Source organism: Gymnoscopelus microlampas (assembly GCF_963454915.1).
Source record: "Gymnoscopelus microlampas genome assembly, chromosome: 2".
In the NCBI taxonomy this organism is placed as follows: Eukaryota; Metazoa; Chordata; class Actinopteri; order Myctophiformes; family Myctophidae; genus Gymnoscopelus; species Gymnoscopelus microlampas.
Window position 1 is genome coordinate 55,376,663 of NC_139939.1, and position 20,000 is coordinate 55,396,662.

Consider the following 20,000-nt stretch of genomic DNA (forward strand, 5'->3'; position numbering starts at 1 on the left):
ATGTGTGTGTGTTACCATGCCACCGGCGGCTCCTCTGGTCCCCCTGAAGCCTCTGAGTCCAGCAGGTCCGTTCTTACCAGAAGTCCCTGAAGTTCCTGGATCACCCTGGAGAGCAGGAAACAGTCACACAATGAGGAGCGGTATGTGTGTGTGTGTGTGCGTGCGTGTGCCAGAACAGAAATGTAAACAAGAGAACAATTCTATCACTCCTTGCCGGCATGCTCAGCGTGCCACTACATTTAAAGGACCATACCACCTATGTACTAGCCTGGGAACAATACTATTTTCTGGGTTTCTGATCCGGTCTGGAGCGGAAACATTTTTACGTTATCAAGCGGCCGGAAAAACACACGACCGGAACCTCCGGCGCCGTGCGCATCCAAAATGATTCCCCTGGTTTTAAATGAGTTTAGTTTGGTATAATTAGTTTAGTTTCTGTTGGTATAATAATGGTTTGGTATGTCCATCTTTTATTCCAACTCGTAGTGCGACTAGAGATAATAAACTAATTGATTCGCATTATGTGACAATGCGACGCCAACCAGAACCTTGTTTCTAAACCAACCGGATCATACTGCTCAGTTTTAGAACGAATACCGAGGGCTTTCCTCTGTGGTGGAAAGCCTGGTGACGCGAGGTTACCTATGTACTACACATGTATAATATACTGTAGCTCAATGCCATGCGTGCGTGCATGTATGTGTGCGTGTGAATACCCACCTTGCCCCCCTCCTTCCCGGCCGCCCCAGGTAGACCCTGCTCTCCAGGTACACCTGGTGACCCTGGATGACCTCTGTCTCCAGTCGGACCGGTTTCTCCTGATTTACCCTGGAAGACAGACAGGGAGGTCAGTCACATGATGATGATCAACCAATCAGTCCATTGATCAGATGTGTTGGAAACATTGAGGTAGGTTGGCTGAACCATGTACTACCCCCATTTCACAAGGACATGTGTCAATGAATTACTCTCAAAATACCATTTCATGTCATTTTAACAGGAACAAAACCTTGAGCAGAACCTACTATAGGTTATATTGCTGTACAAACACACAATAAAGTTGATTTTCTTTTGTTCTTTTCTCCTCCCCCCATGTAAAGGGGAGTAGCCACTATCGATATTTTTCTTCAAATTAATCGATTACTAATCGATTAATAGAGAAGTGTTTAAAAAAAAAAAAACATGCTCAAAATAGGGATCAATTATGAATTGATTATTGTATCAAGTTATCGATTGCCGAATGTTTTTTATAATCAATTAAATCAATTAGTTAGAATATATTAACTGTAGCACTACTGGGTTTATAACCGTATAATGGTTGATGGATCCACACGTCATAAATAATGTCACCTTCCAGAAGATGTGTCACAGCACATAGTGACATACTGTAGCACACGTGTCCCTAGACTCACCTGTGGTCCGACCACACCTCCTGGTCCTGGAGGTCCCGTCTTCCCTTGGAAACCCTACACATGCACACACATGCACACACACACACACACACACACACACACACACACACACACACACACACACACACACACACACACACACACACACACACACACAATAATGTGTAATAATGTGAAATAAGAGATGCTTTGATACTACGACATTGTATGAGTTATCTGTTGAATGTTTGTAAACTGGTTTTGAGACTATGTTAGGGGTCAGGACCTCTGATGACATCACTTACCGGCTCTCCTCTCTGACCTGGGTGACCTGGAAGTCCATCTTTCCCTGCCGGACCCTGAACACACACAAATACATGTTATAACATTGACTAATGAACAGGGGCGTCACGGCCATTCACTGTGCGTACGACGCAAGACCCTCACTCTCACAGATCCCTGATTTCATACCCCCCACTTTTTGAAAAATAAATAGATAAATGATAATAAATCGGTAAAATCAGGCAAAAATAAGAATTAAATAACCTAACCCTAACCCTAAAACCGAAATAAAGTAACCAAAACACGAAAAAAAAAATCCGCCCAAAAAACACAGCATTTTGAAAATACATAATTTGTTTACATTTGACAGTCAGTTACAAATGTTTTTCACGCTTTTTCAAAAATAGCAGATCTACAAGCTCATAGCGCGGCACTCGGTGCCACGCTATGAGCTTGTATATCTGCTATTTTTGAATAGCCCAAAGTGTAAAGTAAGGGGTATAGTCCACCGAAGGTCCATCCCCCCCACCTTCTGAGAGCCTGTGACGTCCCTGCTAATGAAGCATCCATAGGATGTGTCACTGTTTTGAGAGATGTTTTAGTAAGGGCATCTGCATGCATACTCAGCATGCATACTGAGTATGCATAAAACTGATTATTTTTGCCTAGTCGCTGTTCTCGTGTATTCCACTCACCACAGCACCCTTTGGCCCTGGTTCTCCGTTCCTTCCTCCTGGTCCAATAGGTCCCTAAAAAAAATCACAATTGAACAACTGATCACCTTCTGATCAAGCAGTTCCACTGATCAATCAAATTAGATGCGATAAATTAACCCTTACCCTCTCGCCGGGTGGTCCCGACACGCCGTCATGTCCCGAAGACCCCTGAGACAAAAGACACGCTCAGGTGAGTTTCAGTGATGTCATCAGAATCACTGATGGCAGAAGACTGGTGTAGTTAGGAATTATGCCATGGTACACCCAAGGTGTACAAGTCTTCTGATGCTATACCCTAGAGTGTACCACCATCTTTCGGCTAAACTAATTATTTCACTGCCTTCAGTGGACACCCGCCACCCCACAGCCCTGCAAAAATAAACTACAAATAATTTTCATGACTTTGAAACCAATTTTTATATACTTAACCATTTTTTAAAAATCATTCTAATTTGGCTGGGTGGTTTATAACATATTATTCTGTGGTATGACAAAAAAAAACATAATACTGCCTACTTCTTGTTTACAGGACTACTTCCTGTTTACAGGGTCTTTAATCTGAACACAGTGAACAAACAACACACGACCGATGGACACATGGATTAAAGCTCTCATGACTGAAAATGTTGTAATGTGTGATTTTTTGAAACAGTATGAAAGGAGCCCCCCCCCCCCCCCCACACACACACTAGCACTGATTCCTAAACAATTAACACAATGTCAAATTATGATATTTTAGTAATATTGTTCCTGCTGTTCTACATACTGCCAACCAGAGAATAAATCACATATTGAGACTTTAACCTTTGCTTTTATATGAAGTATCCGAGGCTGTTAAGATTTTATGTAAAATGCCTCTGAACATAATGACTAATTTGACCACTTCAAATGCTCTAATCTTAAAATAATAACTGTAAATAGCCGATCTACAAGCTCTCAATGTGTTGCAGACATAACTTTAATTCAGACAAATATTACTTATCAACAGATGACAATGGCAACTAAACACATTGTATTGCTAACAGCACGGGTGTTTTATTTATTGTTAGAGTGTTTTATTCATTGTTGTAATGTTTAGTTTGTCTAAAAAACAATGGAGATAATAAGTTGTTGACTCCACTGAACACTGGGACCCTACATGCCGCACGTGAGAGCCACTGGACACTGGGACCCACCAGCCCAGTGGAGATCACTGTCAGAAATGTAAACCAAATGGACCCGTACGCCAAGTGAAGATGGAGGAAAGAGCCATGAAGACTGGAAAACTATATACGATAACTAACGCGAAAATATTTGTTCTTACTGCCTAATCTCTGGCATGTCAACGTCTAGAAGGGTGAGATTTTTATTCCATGAAGCGAAATGCCTGAGTGAAAATTCCATGCCGTGATGATAATAATTCCATAATGAGGAAAAATCCATTCGGTAGCAAATTCCATGTGATGATATATTTGGCCCTCAGCCTTGAGAAACACTGATTTAACCTACAAACAGAATTCTAGAAAATGAGAGAGAGAGCTCTCAAAACTGATTTGTCATTCTATGAATCTCTTGTCCTTGTTTACAAAAACAAAAAACTCTGGAATGTAATGGATATTTTAGAATGCCAACCTGTTCTAAATCATTTATGTATCTATCTGTATTTTGCCCCTAGAATGGTAGCCACAGAGTAGGGTTCTTTTCACAGCTTCTGTTCCTGTCATTCAACAACTGATACAAAGGTCTATTTCCACATATGCTCTGTGTCAGCATATCATTTGTCCTGTGATACTATACATGGTCATTGCTAATTTAACCAGTCAGCTCTATGGTACTGTTACTTAGTATAGCCTGTTTATATTTATCTACATTTAGGGAAGAGATCTTTGTGTATAAAAGGTGTCGCATATTATGACACTTCAGGAGGCTTGTGCCCCGAGGGGCTGGAGGAGCAGGGACGGAGCCCTGCTTCTCATGATCTGTATGCTGTTTGCTCTGCTGAAATCTTCCTAATAAATGATCTAAAACTTCACCTGAATGGAATATAATATTTCTATAATAGTTTTTATCCTTGATGTTTCTGTGAGAAGCATGCAACATGAGTGCTTTTATTTTAACCATAACGCCTAATACATCAAATCAAGCTAAGACTTTAATACAACGTGATCAATACGAAGGGGTGTTTACGAGAGTTAGCTGACCTTTTCTCCTGATTTTCCCGTGGGTCCTTTCACCCCTCTGCCACCTCGTGCACCCTGCAGAGACATGGAGGAACGTTAGTGGGCAGCTCATCCTTAGCACATGGGGTCCCCGGACCCCAGTGTGAGAACCACTGGCATATTAGAGAACGGACTGCACTCACGTTAGGACCCCTTTGACCTCCACTTCCTGGTTGCCCCACAGGACCCTGGGTAATGTAGGATCCACACAGACAGACAGACAGACAGACAGACAGACAGACACATTTAGAAGAGCATCAGCTAATGTTTCCATTCATTAAATACACAAGCACAATTTTCCAAAAAATCACAAAAAATGGTAAATGCATAGTTAATGAGAACGTAAAACATTTAGAAAACAACGGATGCTTCAAGAAGTAATTATATATATTGGCACGTTATTTGGCAACATTCTGGGGATATTTAAAGGTAGGGTAAGTGATACGTTTTGGTTTAAAACAATGAAAAGCAAGTATTTTGCACACCGACAAAGGCAACAGGTGCGTAGGAGAAGACCAAACGAGGGCCCCAACGCACTGAAAAGAAAAACTCCCTCACACAGTCTTCAAATGCAATTAAAAAGTTTTAATGGGAATAACAAACGTTTCGGTCTGTTAGACCTTCCTCAGGTTCATCACCTAAAACTATGATCACCTAACCTGATGATGGTCTAGCAGACCAAAACGTTTGTTATTCCCATTAAAACTTTTTAATTGCATTTGAAGACAGGAGTTACAGGAGTTTTTTCTTCCAGTTGGTTTAAAACAAAACGTTTATTTTTTTGTTAAAAGGTTAAAGCACTATATTCTGATCGTAATCATTGCTATAGAGTGTTTGCTCGGTAACAGGGGTCTCCGTGTCTCTCCAGCTCTTCAATAAACAGAAAATATATTTTCAAATAGGTGAATTTCAGCCAATCAGACTCGAACCGACTCCAGATAAGCGGTTGAAGATGGATGGATGGATGGATGGACCTCTCTACATCACTAACATTATTCAATAAAAGTGTTTCTTCTGCTGCATTTCATCACATCATTTCTTTATCGACCAAGTGTTTGAGGAATGTTATCAACATTCAACATCAAAGAGTGATTCATGGAGATACGACTTTTGTTGTACTCCTCTGTGTACCACTACGTACCTTCTTTCCTTTCTCTCCTGCAGCACCCAGAGATCCAGGAAACCCATCCGAACCCTGACACACACACACACACACACACACACACACACACACACACACACACACACACTGGATTAATGCAAGCTGTAAGTAAGGTATTGCTAACTTGTTGATGAAATATTGTACAGTACGATCAGTGTAGACAGAGAGATAATATTACACTTAGACATGCGTTCGTTCACCTTTGGCCCCTGTCGTCCTGGATACCCCGGCAACCCAGGAACTCCCAGTTTGCCCTGAGAGAGAGAGAGAGAGAGAGAGAGAGAGAGAGAGAGAGAGAGAGAGAGAGAAGATATTGGACAGAATCTTAACCAGAATTGTATGAGAGTGAGTGACAACCACAACACTAGAGGGCGCAACCATGATCTGGTACCACCCAAATTTAGAAAATGTGGTCACCATCCATTAAGAGATGTGAATCACTGGTTTCTTTCAAAATTGGCCTGAAAAAAAGAGACCACAATAGATAAATGTAGTTTTCCCTTCTCTTTTGTACATATAGGCCCTACTGTATATTGGGCACCGCCTTACCCCTTATCCCTAAACGTATTAGCCATTTTTAACTATTTTTAAAAACCTTTTCAAATAGTTCAACTAGCCGATCTACATCGACACGGTGTGAGCTTGTAGATTGGCAATTTGAACTATTTGAAAATGTTTTTCAAAATAGTAAAAAATGGCAAAGAAGATAAGGGATAATGGGTAAGGCAGTGACCCAGTTAGGGCCCTATATAGCGTTTGTATTATTTGGTAAACTTTTAATGCTATGTTGATTAATTGAATACATAGGACCGCAATGGAAACAAGTCCCTAGGACTTTTTTTGTGTTCTAATGTTCTTAATGTTCTTAATGTCTTATTGTACCACGTGCTGTTTACATTTCTGACTAATAAAGTATTAAATCAATCAAAAACACGTGGCTGAACCGATTAGCATCCTCCATAATTATTGCACCTTCTCTCCGGCGATGCCACCAGGACCCGATTCTCCCAGGGGCCCCCCCTGACCCTTTGGCCCCTCGGGGCCGTCCTCTCCTCGGCCACCGGAGCCTCCGTTGTCTCCCGTGTCCCCCTTGACTCCAAACTCTCCCTTGGCCCCGGGGAAGCCGTCCTCCCCCTGCAAAGACAGACAGACGGACAGCGTTTGAAATACAAAGAGCTGACACAGAATACAGACAGACAGACGTCAGAAGATTGATGGATAAGACATAAAAACACCAGATGACAACCTCTCCAACTGTTGGTCTGGGGAGAGTGTAGACAACCACGTGTCTCCTGTGATAAGTGGTGGACAGTAACGAGGTACATTTACTTTTACTGTTTTTTTTCTTAAGCAAGCACTCCAGTACTTGAACTCAAGTAGGAGTTGCTGGTGCAGCGGTGAGGGCACAATACCCTGCCAGCTTCCAAAAAGCAAATTCTGACAAATTGTGGTCAGATACTGGGTCCCTGTAAACACACGTCCCAGACTGTTCTCCCTTCTGGCTCCCAAACTGTGGAACGAACTCCCCATTGCTGCAGACTCACTCCAAATTTTCCGCCATAATCTGAAGACATACCTCTGCAGACTCCAGTTTAGCCCGTGGCACTTGACCTAGCCTTGCAGTCTTATGCAAAGGTTAAAATGTAATTTAGATGCCAGGTTCATTTGTTGACCTGGCATCCTATAGCTCAGGGGTCTTCAACGTTTTCAGGCCAAGGACCCCCTAGAGAGAGATGAAGCAGGGACCCCCTACTCTATCTATATTGTATTAAATTGTGTTTTAGATGAAAGTTTTTTTTTTACTTAGTCTGCTCTTTTCTCCCTCTACACCTATAGCCTCTTTGCCAAAAATAGCCGATCTACAAGCTCTCAACGCCTCGCAGCGCGAGGCGTTGAGAGCTTGTAGATCTGCTATTTTCGGCTAATGTTCCCCTCAGAAAAGGAATTCTAGGGTTCAAGTGGTTAATGTAAAAAAACGAAATCCTATCACACAAAGATTTGGCGGACCCCCCATAGTAGCTCTGAGGACCCCCTAGGGGTCCCGGACCCCCTGTTGAAGACCCCTGCTATAGCTTCAATGTACATATTATAATAGAGTACAGAAGTCCTGACGTCACTCGTGCATCCCCTGGGTCGTAAAGTCATTTCTCTATGGAGAATAACATTGGGTCATCACTCATCACAGAATCGTCTCATATAGGAATGAACAAACTGTCTCTACGATATTGTCAGGGAGGAGGCTCTGTATCGTTTATGATAGTCAGTCACTCATATTTGAAACAGTCCGTTTCTGGCGAAAATGTTACTAATTCGGCGGAAGTAACATTAGCGTTTTCTCACCGTCAGTTGATGCTTCATATCCATAAGAGTAAAACCGCCGGGGTCATTTGTGGAACACAGTTCTTATTTGACGCGATATTAAATACGTCTATGGGGATTCAGAACGGGGGGGGGGGGGGGACGCAACCCGGGTAGGATGTGTAAATTACGTCAGACTTCGGTGCTCAATTGTTTTGATATTATACTGTTTAGACCTATGATCCTACATTAATGAGGCACTACGCTGTCTCTATGTATTTGATGTATTACCTTGTGTTCGCTCTGGATTCAGAGCGTCTGCTAAAAGCCTATATTGAACATTTTAAACAGACTGGATGGAATGGAAACATTATAAACTCTCTCTCTCACCTTCTCCCCTTTGCTTCCCTTCAGTCCTCTGATTCCATCAGCTCCCTGTCAAACAGGAGATCAAACACAAACACGTCACAAGAGTTCAGCAGCTGAACACAAAACAAATGTCTGAGAATATTGCTAAATTATTGCTATAATTAACCACTTATAAACACCTATATAAATATATACTTCATCATACGACGAATAGTGAAAATAGTCTAATCTACAAGCTCACAGCGTGCCGCATCACTATTTTATTTTACAATATTATGTAATGCTTAAAATAGGGACGCTTGGTTGAAAGTGGTTAGTGTTTCATTCATTATTATTCGTAAATGCAAATTACATTCATCTGATTGCTCATAATGGTCAGATGACAAAGTGGTGATGTAATGGAATACGACGATAAGATTACACAAGAAACAGAGAAACATTGTATCGTCTCTGTCGGGGTGGAAACCTCATACGTCCAAAACTGTTACTTTTCAGGATTCAAATTCAAAAGCATCAAAAGTAGGTGAAAAAATAAAAGCTCAAAACGCGTTGCTTTGCGCCGCGTTTCGAGCCGCGTTTCGAGCTTGTAGATCTGCTACTTTTGATGACTTTGTGTGATGCTGTAGTATGATCACGACAAAAAAAACATGAAAAGTTCGAGGTTTCTGCCCGACAGTAACGATATGTTCCAACATTAACATACGTCCATTCTCTCAGTACCTTGACTCCTCGTGCTCCTGGGTATCCAACGGGCCCCTGGACCCCTAGAGGCCCCTGGAATCAATACATACGCTTCTTTAAGGTTAATCAATACATACTGTTCTTTAAGATTACTGACTTACAGCAGCTTATAATGTCTGTCTGTCTGTCTGTCTGTCTGTCTGTCTGTCTGTCTGTCTGTCTGTCTGTCTGTCTGCATGCATGCACAAACACACAAACACAGTAAACATACCGGCAGTCCTTTCTCTCCTGGGGTTCCCTCTCTTCCAGGATGACCCTGTGATCAAGAGGACATATTAGGTCCAGTGTGTGTGTGTGTGTGTGTGTGTGTGTGTGTGTGCGTGCGTGTGCGTGTGTGTGTGTGTGTGTGTGTGTGTGTGTGTGTGTGTGTGTGTGTGTACGTGTGCGTGTGTATCATGGTGCTCACCGGTGGACCATCATTTCCATTCAGACCCTGCAGGCCTTTCTTCCCTTGCGGTCCCTGGAAGACACAGAGTGGTGCTTGACCTTTGACCTGTACAGTGCTTGGTTTATTGAAGTGTGTGTGTGTAGAGAAAGCTGAGGGACTCTTACCTTCTCTCCTGGTAACCCCACTAAACCCTGAGGACCTGGGAACCCCTGCACCAGAAGAGAAACATCATTAGTCTGTGTGTGTGTGTGTGTGTGTGTGTGTGTGTGTGTGTGTGTGTGTGTGTGTGTGTGTGTGTGTGTGTGTGTGTGTGTGTGTGTGTGTGTGTGTGTGTGTGTGTGTGTGAGTGTGAGTGTGTGTGTGTGTGTTCCAGTTCTCCGATGACACCGTCATTGTCAGCTGTATTACGAACAGCAACACGGAAGAAGAACACAGCGTCCTGGTGGACAACTACAAGTTCCTGGTTGTACACCTAAACCAGTGGTCAAGGACTCCTAAATTAATGTGTAATTATGTATTTAGCCATGGACCCCCATATCCCAATATCCCCCCAATATCGGTCCATGCGCTAGATCGCGTGTTTTTTGCGTGATTTTATATATAACTTTTGTTCATATCTGACTTTCACAATGACAGAAAACTGTCCACAGTGTCTGTGTGAGATGCGCCCCTCCGGAAGTCTTGCGAGCCGAGATTTTGCCCGTGAATGTAAACACTACGGTGGCCCATACAAAAAACACTGTGTCGAGGTTTCTGTCATTGTGAAAGTCAGATATGAAAAACAATTATAATAATCACGATAAAAATATGTGATCTAGCGCACGGACCGTCCGCTCTGGTGTTTAGCTGCTGTGGACTCGGGATGGAGTTACGAAATGTTCCTACTGTACGACTCGTCCTAGGACATACTGTAATAACATCATATAAAGGTAAGAAAAACGTGGTCCGGAATTCTCCTTTAAATAGGCATCTAGGCTCCTAAGTAGCCTGACGGTGCATCGCGGGTTCAATTCCCGTTCCTGACGATCTTTACCGCATGTCTCTCCACATCTCTCTCTCCCTGTTTCCTGTCCATCTCTTTATTCTACAACTATAGATAAAGGCAGACAAGCCTAAAATGTATATATATATATATAAAAAAGAAATGACATTTAAGTAAAGTGTTACAGACTTTTCTCTTTTTTATGCTCTTGGTCTTTTTTCTTCTTTTTTGGCTCTCCAATACTCTTTTCATCTTTTCTATCTGGCTGGCTATACTTTTCTCATCTTCTGGGCTGCTTCTATATTTATTATCTGTTCTGTATTTTTATGACTGCTGTAAGGTTTTATGGCCGGCTGAGTTTCCCTCATGGGATTAATAAACATCTATCCTATCACTAATGCACAGCCATTCATCACAGGCTTGTGTCATAATCCCCGTAATATGAGCAGATAGGGATATTGTTGTTTCTAACGTGTGTGTATGCGTGTGCATGTGTCAGTGGTAGAAAGTAACTAAGTGCATGTACTGTACTGTACAATTTGAGGTATTTTTTACTTTACTGGAATTTTTCCAGTTTTCAGTACTTTTACTTCTACTCCACTACATCTCAGAGGAAAATGTTGCACTTTTACTCCACTACAATTATTTGAAAACTTTAGTTACTAGTTACTTTGCAGATATAGATGATTATATTATAAAACATGCATTGACCACTTCAGCACTATTTTATACCTAGGCTATTTGAAAATATCCGATCTACAAGCTCTTGAGCTTTAGATCTGCTATATTCTATTAGATATTAGATCTGCGTGCGTGCGTGCGTGCGTGCGTGCATGCGTGTGTGCGTGCGTGTGTGCGTGTGTGTGTATGTGTGTGTGTGTGTGTGTGTGTGTGTCATATATGTATTGTACACACCTGGAATCCAGGGTTCCCTTGCTGACCGGGCGCTCCAATTTCCCCCGGAGATCCCTGTCAAAAAAAGAGAAAATTGTCTCTGAAACCTCATATGTCCAAGAAGTGTTACTTTTCAGGATTCAAATTCAAAAGCATCAAAAGTAGCAGATCTACAAGCTCGAAATGTGTCACTTCGCATCGCGTTTCGAGCTTGTAGATCTGCTACTTTAGATGCTTTTGTATGACGCTCGTAGTATGATCACGTAGGGCGTTAATTTACGGAAAAAAAAACCACAATAAGTTAGAATAATGGAGATAAGAGGTTTCTGCCCGACGGCGCCGACATGATGTCATCGTGACAACGACTGTGTTGTTTCTAGTTACAGCACGCTGCGCTGTCTGACATGTGATGAGTCATACCTACCAGGTTGCCCTTTGACCCTTGAACTCCGTCAACCCCGCGGACGCCCTGAGAGAGAGAGAGAGAGAGAGAGAGAGAGAGAGAGAGAGAGAGAGAGAGAGAGAGAGAGAGAGAGAGAGAGAGAGAGAGAGAGAGAGAGAGAGAGAGAAGACAGATGTCAGACACGTCCTTCCTCTCTTCTTATTGGACATTGTCCATTTCAAAAGGTGTCATATTTTCACATGGGAGGGGGGGGGGGGGTGGTGGTGGTGATAATATGCAGAGCAAAGAAAAGAGAAAAGACAAAAAAAAGCATAATTCTTTTAACCAAATGAAATCTTTCATGTGGATTTCATGTGGTTAAAAAAAACCTTCATCAGGACAGACAGATCAGCATTTGTCTGTCCTGATGAAGGTCTAACGACCGAAACGTTGAATAAAGAACAATTTGTTTTTGCAAGTTCCAGACAGTGTGCGGGTCCTTTTCTTTGATGTCTTTATCAGAGATCCCCTTCTGAACATAATACACCTTTTGTCCTATAGGCTACGCACCTGTCACCAACCTTTGAGGTGTGCATCGGCCTAACGGCCTTCTGCTAAAAAGTTTGCACAATTACTGAAGAAATGTCACCAATATTTGGAGTCACATCACGGCCAGGTAACTAACTAACTACACAACCCAAACCTCTACCAAAGTTTAACTGAAGTGAAAATAGAATAATGTGATGTCCTACTACAGTACAGTGGTTCTCAACCTGTGGTTCTCAACCTGTGGGTCGGGACACACAGGGGGGTCCCCACATGATCTTTTGGGGGGGTCCCCAGATGATCTTTTGGGGGGGTCTCCAGATGACAGTGAAATGACAATTTAAGGACTTTTAAGACCTTTTCAACAGGCTACCTCAAAAAAATAAAGATAGAAAAGAAAAATACCATTACTGCATCGACAAACTATACTATAAAAACTGGTCAAACATTGGCCAAATTGTCAAATAATATAAGAAAGAGGCAAAAATCTGCGAGGCGTTGTGGGCTTGCAGATCTGCTATTTTCACAATGTTTATCTGTGGAACCGAGTCAAACTAAATCAAATGCTTACATTCCAAGTGCTTGTCAGGGTGGGGGGTCCCCAGTTCAAATATAATTATTTTGGGGGGTCACGGCCTGAAAAGGTTGAGAACCACTGTCCTACTACACAGAAAAGTTTTCTAAATTAATCCCAGGATTGGAGGAGGAAAGAGAAGCGTGTGAACAATCCCACCTTCCTGCTTGGCGTGTATAAATGTGTTAATTTTTAATACGTGCATTCAGTGACAAGCTCCACAGCAAGTGAAACAAAGTGATTCATGTGGGCCTGTTCACAAACACTACACAACATGTGCTAACTCGCTTCAAGACAAGCGATAACACACAAGTTACGCAAACACAGATAAAAAGAAAGGAGGGAAAAAAAGGAAACACCTCTGGCTGGCAACAGATCTGTATACCTCGCAGGCAGATAAATCATTTCCTCCCATCTGATAAGAGTGGCGTTAATCTCATGTTTACAGATGTAGCATTAGCATAATATTATGTACCGTAAATTAGCATTACTGTCAGGTATGGCGGCCCCCACACACACACCTTTGTTCATATTAACAGCATCGTACGCTGTGCATATTTGATATATTCCTTAGAGCTGACATATTTTAACACGCACATCGTGTTCATATCTCTGTCAAATGTATGACATGCATACATACATTTGCATGTAATTATTATGTGAAACTGCACATTCTTTGTACGTGTTCTAGAGTCACTCTGCAAAGGGGAATTTATTTTACATAATCACCCGTTTACAGCTCTGTAATAGGGCAGACTGATATTATTTTATTTATCTTCTTTGGAGGGTGGGGACTATGACAAATATAATGTAACGTATTGGGCTCCCCCCCGGTGCCGAAGTGTCCTTGAGCAAGACACTGAACCCCTAACTGCTCCCGATGAGCAGGTTGGTGCCTGCTCCATCGATGCATGAATGTCGGGTGGAAACCTCATATGTTCAAAGCTGTTACTTTTCAGGATTTAAATTCAAAAGTATCAAAGTGCCAGATCCGTAAGCTCGAATTCGCGCCGTGGTTCGAGCTTGTAGATCTGCTACTTTTGATGCTTTTGCTGTAGTATGATCAAGTAGGGCATTAATTTACGAAAAAAAACACAAACAGTTTAAACATGGAAATAAGAGGTTTCTGCCCGACAACAACGACTTGTAAGTCTCTGTGGAAAAATAGCTAAATTGTACATTGTAACTGTATAACTTTGTAACCTAACTGTCATACTGTATAACTATAGGTTACTAGCGTAACCCCGGTTCTATGAAATACGAAGCGAGAGGTCTCGCTATGGGAGAGCGCCCTCTAGCGCGAACACAGTTCGCGCTAGAGGGTGCTCTCCCATAGCGAGACCTCGAAACGGAGTATTGAATATAGAACTGTATATCCTAACTGTCATACTGTATAACTGTAAATGAAGTATATAAGTGTGTAGAACTGTAAAAGTGTCATACTCACAGCTTGGCCTGTAGGGCCGGCAGGGCCTCTGGGGCCATTCAGTCCTCTGGAACCCTGAAAAACACAGACAGCAGGGGGTGTTGGTCAAATAAAACATAGTAAGAAAATAATAAGAATCATGGTTTGTGTGTATAGGTAGCTCTCCACCACACCAACGTCGGCGTCGGTGAGTGTTGGAAAGCGTCCGCTGCTGTTGAATGGAAGGCGGGTACACTGTGGGCATGGGTACACTGTGGGCATGGGTACACTGTGGGCATGGGTACACTGTGGCATCAGGTCACAAGTTGTAGGGAAGCGTTGAAAACCGACAGAGCAAGTACACTGTCGGTGTCGGCTCTCACTTAGTCTCGCGTGGCCAGACTGTTGCCTCCCACAATTTACAAATGTTTCCGGCATACAGTCTGGGACTCGGAAGCTCTGATTATGCTTAAGGGGAAAGCGGAAGCCCCTCCCCTACCCACTTCCGTTTTAGCATTGTGCAGTGGCGCAAAGGAGTCCGACTGGAATCAAAACAAAAAGTGTTAAATAATATAAATATGATACATGTATGAATATATATACAAATATATATATGTATCATATATGATACATATATGAATATAATGATAAACAATCCTCGCACAAATAACATGAATCTACCTATGACTCTATGCTTCCGCCTCGGTTCGGTTTCCACTGGGACTACAGGTCCGCGGGCACCGCGTCGTGATTGGTCGAATGTTTTTCCGGTCTGAGTAGCTTCCGTTAAGCAGCTTTCGGGAAGTGGAGTTCCAGACTCTATATAGCATTCAGAGATTGTGGAATAGTTGTCTGGTGACGCGAGACTAGCTCTCACTGCATTCAGGAACTTTTTATCACACCTTCCAACCGATTGATCTCCCAACTTCATTCGACTGCCTGTAGTCTGTTTGGTGGAGAGCTACCTTGTGAGCATGTGTGCGTGTGCGTGTGTGCGGTAGCAAGGGAACTATGAGGCCAACGTGGCTGCAGCCCCCCCTAGTGGCAGGTGGCTGAATAGTATTTTAGATGCCCGAGTATAACACAAATTAAAATATAACACATTTACTCAGGAGATTACACAGTGATAGAGATATCAGTTCTAGGAAGCCCTGGATTTAGTCGTAACAGAGCAGCTATTGACAAAGATTTGACCAAGAGGGTCTGCACAGAGAGAAGACACTCTCATTGCTGCTGCTCAACCTCAACCACCACTCAATATTCGCTTATGGAAGAGCGCCCCCTGGCTTCTTCACTCAGCAAATATTGAGTGAGTAATACTAAACGTTCTTAACCTAATATTTTGGTTGTTGTTAGTGTATTTGTTTATTTTGCACCTTGTGAACCGTGCACTTCATGCAGGTACAGTATAAGGCATTGGTTCTCAAAGTGGGGTCCGGGGACCCCCAGGGGTACTTGAGGGGATACCAGGGGGTCCCCAGCTAAATGATTTATAGGAACCAAATCGACCCTTATAGGTCTGTAACTCTGAGAGTGTACAAATGGAGCCAAATGGACCCGTTAGGGTCCATAGGGTCCATTTGGCTCCATTTGTACACTCTCAGAGTTGAATTAACATTGATTTAACAATATAAATTGGGGTCCCAGAGATAGAAATGCCATTAATTGGGGGTCCGTATAGCCTAATGCACATCAAACTGGGGGGTCCTTAAATTACAATGATTGAGAATCACTGCTAGAGCCCTACAAATCTTCTCTTATGGGGGTCCCTGGCTTATCTTTTCAAATGGGGGTCCGCGGGCTAAATAAGTGTCAATTTGGGGGTCCTTGACATGAAAAAGTTTGAGAACCACTGGTATAAGGTGTATGACGCGCAAAAAAACAATAGTGTGCGTGCGTGTTTGTGTGTGTGTGTGTGTGTGTGTGTGTGTGTGTGTGTGTGTGTGTGTGTGTGTGTGTGTGTGTGTGTGTGTGTGTGTGTGTGTGTGTGTGTGTGTGTGTGTGTGTGTGTGTGTGTGTGTGTGTGTGTGACTCACAGCATCACCAGGCTGTCCTCTTGGTCCTGACGGGCCTTCAGATCCCTGAACAAAACACACAAACCAGCAGTCACACAACAGAGGTCTACACACACACATTTATAATGAACAAAACACACAAACATATATAATAACAATAATATCCAGTAGGCTATGTATTATGGTGAGCAAAAAAAATCTTTGGCGATCGCTAACGCATTAGCCTATATGCTAGCCCTATGCAAGTATCAACGTGGTTTAAACAAACAAAAACAGCAGAACAAAAGTGTCCAACAGTTGTGTTGACGTGTTGTTGACACCTCTCACCTTCTCACCACCCTCTCCTTCTGGACCATGTGGACCTGGCTTCCCACGGTCACCCTGAAGAACACACACACACACACACACACACACACACACACACACACACACACACACACACACACACACACGGCAGCATGGTTTGTGGTATATCGGTTACATCATGTCAAGTAATTTGGTCACATGGTCAATCGACCAATCAACTCACTTTGTGTCCTTTGTGACCGGGGAGACCTGGTAGTCCATCAAACCCCCTGTCTCCCTGAGAGAGAGAGAGAGAGAGAGAGAGAGAGAGAGAGAGAGAGAGAGAGAGAGAGAGAGAGAGAGAGAGAGAGAGAGAGAGAGAGAGAGAGAGAGATTCTAGATCAAACAGATGTGTAGAAGAAGAAAACAACGATAGTTTGTTTTGTTGTGTTTGTTTCTCACCTTTCCACCTGTCTCTCCTGTTGCACCACGGTTACCATCAGTGCCAGCTCTACCCTGGAATATACACACACACGCACACACGCGCGCGCGCACACACACGCACGCACACACACACGCACGCACGCACGCACGCACGCACGCACGCACGCACGCACACGCACACACACACACACACACACACACACACACACACAAACACACAAACAAACACACACATGCACACGTACAAATAAACACACAAACACACACAGAATTGTCACGTTAGAAGAAATAGTCTATTCTATGACACACACAAATTCTCAATCAGATTAATCATTTTGTTCCTCTGGGGCAGAAGCTTACTGAGAGAGGAATGAATGATGTTCTATAATAAACAACCACACCACTGTCCTGAACGTTCCACAGTGCGTCAACTTCCTGTTTGTAGCCTAACCGTTGCCCTAGGAAACCACATCAACTTTCATAGAAACAGATGTTAGTTAGCTAGCTAGCTAACTAACTAAGTATAAAATATGGATGAAAGCGGCACCATATAAATGTATATTAAAGTGCAACTTTAAGTGGTTAAATGAACTTTGATCCTATCTTGTCCTAGTAGTGCCTATGTTGAAAGTGTGTAAACAGTCTCACCCATTTCCCTGGGCGTCCATTTTGTCCTGGCATCCCTGGAATCCCCCGAGGACCCTGGCGATGGGGGGAAGCAAAGGACAGAACAGATTGAGAGGGAGCAGAGTGGCAGCAGAGAGGAACACAATGAGTTGGAGGTAGAGCAAATGTCCAAAAGAACCGACGCAGATCATGTCTATTATCCCTCTAATCATTTTTATCCCTCGATTTTTGTAACCCTTTTTTCACCCGGTGCCAATTTGCTGAGTGATCCTGGGCACTACACTCCCCCCACCAGCCTATGGGGGCCAGGGCCGAGCTCATGCATCCAGATCTACAAGCTCTCAACGCCTCGCACTGCGAGGCGTTGAGAGCTTGTAGATCTGCTATTTTCGGCAAAGAGGTTTGGTGTAGAGGGAAGTACTGAGTGAAATGTCAAGTTTACTAAGTATTGTTAAATGTCTGAAAATACACATTAACACGAATCCAACACAACGCTACACATTGACAGTGTTGTATATGAAGCTATCTGTGAAATCTGGGGTGTCCCTGCTTCATCTCTCTCTCTCTCCTAAGTAGGGTTGCCAACAGTCCCGTATTAGCCGGGACGCCCCGTATTTGAGCCAAAAGGGGCGTGTCCCGTACGGGACTTTGTTTGTCCCGGACTCCGGTGTAAAGGGAAAAATAAAAAATATATTTCTGTTTGCGCACACTGCAGTGTCTGGCTGCGTGTTTGTGTGCTTTATGAGATGGGCGCTAGGACCGCTCAGTTGACAGGGCAGGCACAGTGCTCGCACGAGTGCTTGTGTGTGTGTGTGTGAGAGATTTTCTCCGGTGGGAACGGCATCATTGTTTGTGTGGCATGTCAGCCTGTTCCCAACCCTAACCCTAACCCTAAAACCGAAATAAAGTAACAAAAAAAAGTAACTTTATCCGCGGGAAACCCGGAAAAAATCGCGCGCGGGGGACCCATGCACGCGTGCATGTGTCCCGTTTCTCCAGTTCTGGATGTTGGCAACCCTACTCCTAAGGGGTCTTTGGGCTGAAAAACGCTGAAAAAAAGACCCTTGATATAGAGTGACACGGTGGTGACAGGAGGCGTGTTACCATGGCGATCATAAGTCAACTAACTTACAGAAGGTCCCAACTCTCCACTGGATCCCTTCAGTCCTCCAGGCCCTGGAGAACCCTGGGGGGAAGAAAAAGAACAAAATGTATTAAATTCAAGCCCCCAGAACCTGGGTAGAACAGCGAAGCTGCAGTCGCCCGGTGGTCAAATCTGGAATTGCAAGGACCTCCGCATTTAAGACGCTATACTGCGCATGCTTTTACGGTTTCAAACCATAGTCAGTGTGCCGTCTTAATGGCTTTAGGGCTTTAGGTGCTGCAGCACAGGGCACCAACCTTGGGGGGAGGCACCAAAAGGCGGGGAGAAAGTGAAAGAAGACTCAACAATCGCCGCGAGGGCGCCGAAATTCAGAAGCAATGGCTGATGAAGGAGCGCTAAAACGGTGAAGCGCACCAATGAAGCATACATTTTCCGCGCTGCTCCCCCTCCTCCCTAAATTATATTTATAACGCTGGTCAGATGACACGATGGAGCAAGACAGTGGCTCCGGAGGTGGAGTGGCCGTTTGGGAACCGCAAGGTTCACGGTCTGTCACGTATACAAGTGAATAATAATAAAGTTACTGTAGCCTGTTTGAAGTCTGCTACTGTGCTATGCACATGCAACTGCACGCACCGGTATGTGAGAGTTGTGGAATGAATGGCATGCGGAAATAAAGTGAGTTGTTACTGTTGCACCGGAAAGAGTGTCAGAGCATCCTGTGTCCTACACTAGATAAGACGCATGAAAACGCCACAGAGTCGATATTTCCTCGAGCAAGGCACTGAACCCAAACTGCTACACACCTATAGTTGCAATTTCATTATTACAACAAATTGCATTATTGCAACAATAGTTCCCCACCACTGCTCCTAATAGAAAGTTACATAGATACCTTTATTATCCCACGGGGGATACTCCCTCGCCCAGAGGTAGCACAGCAGTTAAGGTTACAGAGTTACAGGTAAGGAGTAAGGAAAAGAAAAAGAATGCCGTGTACAGCAATACAAGGCAAACAAAAACAACAAGAAGCATCAACAATATAGAGCAACGGTATCCTAATAGTTAGGATGGGTTAAATGCAAAGGATCAGTTCCAGGTATGTGCAAATGCACTTGGCCAACACCCCAACAACTACTAAAATGGAACACATGTATTAATATCATTATTTATTAAAATGTCTGTCTATATTTGTT

The 20,000-nt window shown here is 43.3% G+C and overlaps 1 protein-coding gene across 1 annotated transcript in view; it reads right to left on the reverse strand.

The window, feature by feature from the left end:
- Nucleotides 1-20,000, reverse strand: part of LOC311037694 (uncharacterized protein) — a 97,283-nt gene that overhangs the window by 26,370 nt on the left and 50,913 nt on the right. The window contains exons 15-39 of the mRNA XM_084046949.1: nucleotides 18,832-18,885; nucleotides 17,721-17,774; nucleotides 17,091-17,144; nucleotides 16,873-16,926; nucleotides 16,671-16,724; nucleotides 16,365-16,409; nucleotides 14,371-14,424; nucleotides 11,846-11,890; nucleotides 11,443-11,496; nucleotides 9,710-9,754; nucleotides 9,564-9,617; nucleotides 9,369-9,413; nucleotides 9,137-9,190; nucleotides 8,438-8,482; nucleotides 6,722-6,883; nucleotides 5,950-6,003; nucleotides 5,729-5,782; nucleotides 4,731-4,775; nucleotides 4,570-4,623; nucleotides 2,513-2,557; nucleotides 2,369-2,422; nucleotides 1,697-1,750; nucleotides 1,413-1,466; nucleotides 721-828; nucleotides 16-105 (exon numbers count right to left, since the gene is read on the reverse strand). Coding sequence (XP_083903075.1) covers nucleotides 16-105; nucleotides 721-828; nucleotides 1,413-1,466; nucleotides 1,697-1,750; nucleotides 2,369-2,422; nucleotides 2,513-2,557; nucleotides 4,570-4,623; nucleotides 4,731-4,775; nucleotides 5,729-5,782; nucleotides 5,950-6,003; nucleotides 6,722-6,883; nucleotides 8,438-8,482; nucleotides 9,137-9,190; nucleotides 9,369-9,413; nucleotides 9,564-9,617; nucleotides 9,710-9,754; nucleotides 11,443-11,496; nucleotides 11,846-11,890; nucleotides 14,371-14,424; nucleotides 16,365-16,409; nucleotides 16,671-16,724; nucleotides 16,873-16,926; nucleotides 17,091-17,144; nucleotides 17,721-17,774; nucleotides 18,832-18,885 — 1,485 coding nt within the window. The remainder of the gene's footprint in view (nucleotides 1-15; nucleotides 106-720; nucleotides 829-1,412; nucleotides 1,467-1,696; nucleotides 1,751-2,368; nucleotides 2,423-2,512; nucleotides 2,558-4,569; nucleotides 4,624-4,730; nucleotides 4,776-5,728; nucleotides 5,783-5,949; nucleotides 6,004-6,721; nucleotides 6,884-8,437; nucleotides 8,483-9,136; nucleotides 9,191-9,368; nucleotides 9,414-9,563; nucleotides 9,618-9,709; nucleotides 9,755-11,442; nucleotides 11,497-11,845; nucleotides 11,891-14,370; nucleotides 14,425-16,364; nucleotides 16,410-16,670; nucleotides 16,725-16,872; nucleotides 16,927-17,090; nucleotides 17,145-17,720; nucleotides 17,775-18,831; nucleotides 18,886-20,000) is intronic.